Source organism: Chrysemys picta, chromosome 6 (assembly GCF_011386835.1).
Source record: "Chrysemys picta bellii isolate R12L10 chromosome 6, ASM1138683v2, whole genome shotgun sequence".
NCBI classification, from domain to species: Eukaryota; Metazoa; Chordata; order Testudines; family Emydidae; genus Chrysemys; species Chrysemys picta.
Window position 1 is genome coordinate 113,237,820 of NC_088796.1, and position 3,857 is coordinate 113,241,676.

Consider the following 3,857-nt stretch of genomic DNA (forward strand, 5'->3'; position numbering starts at 1 on the left):
GGCACCGGACCACCAGGCCACCCAGTACATTAACCGAAAGGGATACTTTTCCATGGTGCTGCAAGCACTGGTGGACCACAGGGGACGTTTTACCAACATCTACGTGGGATGGCCGGGCAAGGTTCATGACGCTCGTGTTTTCAGGAACTCTGGTCTGTTTAGACGGCTGCAACAAGGTATTTACTTCCCGGACCACAAAATAACTGTTGGGGATGTGGAGATGCCTATAGTCATCCTCGGGGACCCAGCCTACCCGCTAATGCCCTGGCTCATGAAGCCCTATACTGGCGCCCTGGACACTGAAAAAGAACTCTTCAACTACCGGCTGAGCAAGTGCAGAATGGTGGTGGAGTGTGCTTTTGGCCGTCTCAAGGGGAGATGGAGAAGCTTACTGACTCGCTGTGATCTCAGCGAAACCAATATCCCCATTGTTATAGCAGCTTGCTGTGTGCTCCACAATCTCTGTGAGAGCAAGGGGGAGACCTTTATGGCGGGGTGGGAGGTTGAGGAAAATAGCCTGGCTGGTGATTACTCACAGCCAGACAGCCGGGCGATTAGAAGAGACCAGCGGGAAGCGCTGTGCATCCGGGAGGCTTTGAAAGCAAAGTTCCTGAGTGAGCAGGGTAACCTGTGATTTTATAGTTTGTGTACTGAGAAGCTAAACCTGCCCCCGTTTCTTTACCCAGGTAATGTTGACTATCCTATCCAGTTACATACCCCCTTCACCCCCCCTCCAACACACGTGTCGAAATAAAAATAGTTCTACTTTGTTAAAGCACACCGTTTTCTTTAATACTGTTTTAGCGGGAATTTTTTAAAACTGGGACGCAGACTGTGGTGCGGGGCGGGTCTAGTGTTGTGATGCGAATGCAGCTTCTAAACTCAAGGATTGACAGGCTCCGCTGCGGTGGGATGCTTGTTTCAACGGAGCCTGTCACCCCTCCTGATCGGGACTGTGTGTATGGGAGGTCTATTTGACTTTGTGGCAGGGGGAGGACGGTTACAGATCCCATGCTGTGTGGCTCTGTGATCCTGTCTAAGGACCGGCGCTTAAGATCTGTAACTGCCCTCCCCCGCCACAAAGTCACAGAGCAACCCACCCCCCCCAACATTACATCAAAACAACCTCCCAGACTAACCGGGGCAACTAGTCACTGCATCACTGCACTGTGTATGTGCCCTGCTGCTGTGCCTGCCCCCGACTATGTACCCTGCCAAAGGAGACTGTCCTGTCCAATTTCCAACCCCCTTTCCCCTCCTCCTCCAAAAGAACATGATTGAAACAGTAGTTAACAGAAACGAATTTTTTATTATCAACTACACATGGCATTGGGAGGTGAAACTTGGACGTGGGCTTGTGTCAGGCGGGAAGGAAAGAACTTTTCAAATTTTGGGAAATGAGAGCCTTCTGCTACTAGAGCTCTCTGCAGGGGTGGAGTGAGAGTTAGCAGGGACTCTGCCGCCTCTCCTTCTTTGCACTTTGGGTGAGGTGGGTATGGGACTTGGTGGCGGGGGAGGGCGGTTAGAGATGGACTGCAGCGGGGCTCTGTCCTCCTGCCTCCGTTCCTGCAGAACATCCACAAGGCGCCGGAGCGTGTCCGTTTGCTCCCTCAGTAGTCCAAGCAGCGTTTGAGTCGCCTGCTGGTCTTCCTGCCGCCACCTCTCCTCCCGATCCATGTTGGCTTGGTGCATTCGGGTCAAGTTCTCCCGCCACTGGGTCTGCTGTGCTGCCTGGGCTTGGGAAGAGGCCATAAGCTCAGAGAACATGTCCTCCCGTGTCCTCTTCTTCCTACGCCTAATCCGCGCTAGCCTCTGGGAGTGTGATTCCAGGCTAGGTTGTGAGACAGTCGCAGACGGGGCTGTGGAAATGGGAAAAAAGGAGTGAATTCCTCTGAAAGATAAATGTAGTTGTGAACAAAGAACATAGTCTTTCTCTGTGAACAAGACCATGCACAGCACCTTTCACATGCGCACTCAGCACAAGGTCGAATTCTCGGCCTTCGCATTCTGTGCCTGGGGTCTTGAACAGCACATTTGAGAAGCGAGGCAGCACAACGGAATTTCTGTTGCAGGCAGACATGGTAAGCCGTACACTTGTGGCAGTTTAAAACTTTTATATTACCACTGGCCTCATTTCACATTTAAATCAATGTCAGTCCCTGCTGCCAGCAATCCGGCAAGCGGGAACTCTGCCCCTGTCCCACCCCCTCGCGGCTGTCCCCGGGAATGATCCCTTTCGGCTGCCCCTCTCCCGCCTCCACCGCGTGGCTGCAAACCAGCGGTGACAGTTCTGTAAAGGAACGGGAAAGCAGTCCCAACACTAACATTCCCCTACCTAATTAAAAGCAGGTCACCATGGCCGACATCACCCTGATGAGGATCTCCGAGAGCGACAAAGAGAGAATGCTCCGGGAAAGCCTCCAAAGACCAGGGCCGTATGCCGCCCTGCTGTGCAGAGCAATGATCCCCGAGTACCTGATAATCTCGTGGCGCGGCAACGTGTCGTACTTCGGAGGACCCAATAAGGCCGCTCTCCCCAAGAACCTCATGCAACGGCTTTCAAGTTACCTCCAGGAGAGCTTCATCGAGATGTCCCAGGAGGATTACTGCTCTATCCCCGCACATATAGACCGCATTTTACTGTAGCTGCAGTAGCAGGGAATACACAGTAGAGCGGCTTGTGCAGGACAATCACTGAAAACCGGACATTGCTAGATTTCTTTTCAAAACTTGCACTGCCCCTTACTAAACCGTTAAGCGCCTAGGGCACACTAATCATGAACAACCCATTCTTTTAATTGTTAATATTCCTGTTTTGTTAAAAATAAATGTTTAGATGTTTACAACACTTACTGGCTGATCCTTCACCAGATTCTGTGTCCGGGGTAATGGCTGGGGACGCTTCGTAGGGGATCTCTGTAAGGGTGATGAAGAGATCCTGGCTGTCGGGGAAATCAGCGTTGTGAGAGCTGCCAACTGCCTCGCCCTCCTCATCTCCTTCCTCATCTTCCCCGTCCCCTAACATGTCTGAGGAACCGGCCGTGGACAGTATCCCATCCTCAGAGTCCACGGTCACTGGTGGGGTAGTGGTGGCGGCAGCACCGAGGATGGAATGCAGTGCCTCGTAGAAACGGGATGTCTGGGGATGGGATCCGGAGCGTCCGTTTGCCTCTTTGGTCTTCTGGTAGCCTTGTCTCAGCTCCTTGATTTTCACGCGGCACTGCGTTGCATCCCGGCTGTATCCTCTCTCTGCCATGTCTTTAGAGATCTTCTCGTAGATCTTTGCATTCCTTCTTTTGGATCGCAGCTCGGAAAGCACGGACTCATCGCCCCACACAGCGATGAGATCCAAGACTTCACGATCAGTCCATGCTGGGGCTCTCTTTCTATTCCCAGACTGCACGGCCATCACTGCTGGAGAGCTCTGCATCGTTGCCAGTGCTGCTGTGCTCGCCACGATGTCCAGACAGGAAATGAGATTCAAACTGGCCAGACAGGAAAAGGAATTCAAATTCAAATTTTCCCGGGGCTTTTCCTGTGTGGCTGGTCAGAGCATCCGAGCTCGCACTGCTGTCCAGAGCGTCAACAGAGTGGTGCACTGTGGGATAGCTCCCGGAGCTATTAGCGTCGATTTCCATCCACACCTAGCCTAATTCGACATGGCCATGTCGAATTTAGCGCTACTCCCCTCGTCGGGGAGGAGTACAGAAGTCGAATTAAAGAGACCTCTATGTCGAACTAAATAGCATCGCAGTGTGGACGGGTGCAGGGTTAATTCGATTTAACGGCGCTAACTTCGACATAAACGCCTAGTGTAGACCAGGCCTTTGATAACATCTTTCCAACGGAGCAACTTT

General features: G+C 52.4%; 1 protein-coding gene across 1 annotated transcript; it reads right to left on the reverse strand.

The window, feature by feature from the left end:
- Positions 1 to 1,292: 1,292 nt before the first annotated feature.
- LOC135972268 (uncharacterized) lies at positions 1,293 to 3,576 on the reverse strand. Its single transcript, XM_065549662.1, has 2 exons — positions 2,854 to 3,576; positions 1,293 to 1,859 (listed from the first exon to the last, which is right to left on the reverse strand). The coding sequence occupies exons 1-2, from the start codon at positions 3,428 to 3,430 to the stop codon at positions 1,384 to 1,386; spliced, it is 1,053 nt and encodes a 350-aa protein (XP_065405734.1). The 5' UTR covers positions 3,431 to 3,576; the 3' UTR covers positions 1,293 to 1,383.
- Between the last annotated feature and the right edge of the window lie 281 nt (positions 3,577 to 3,857).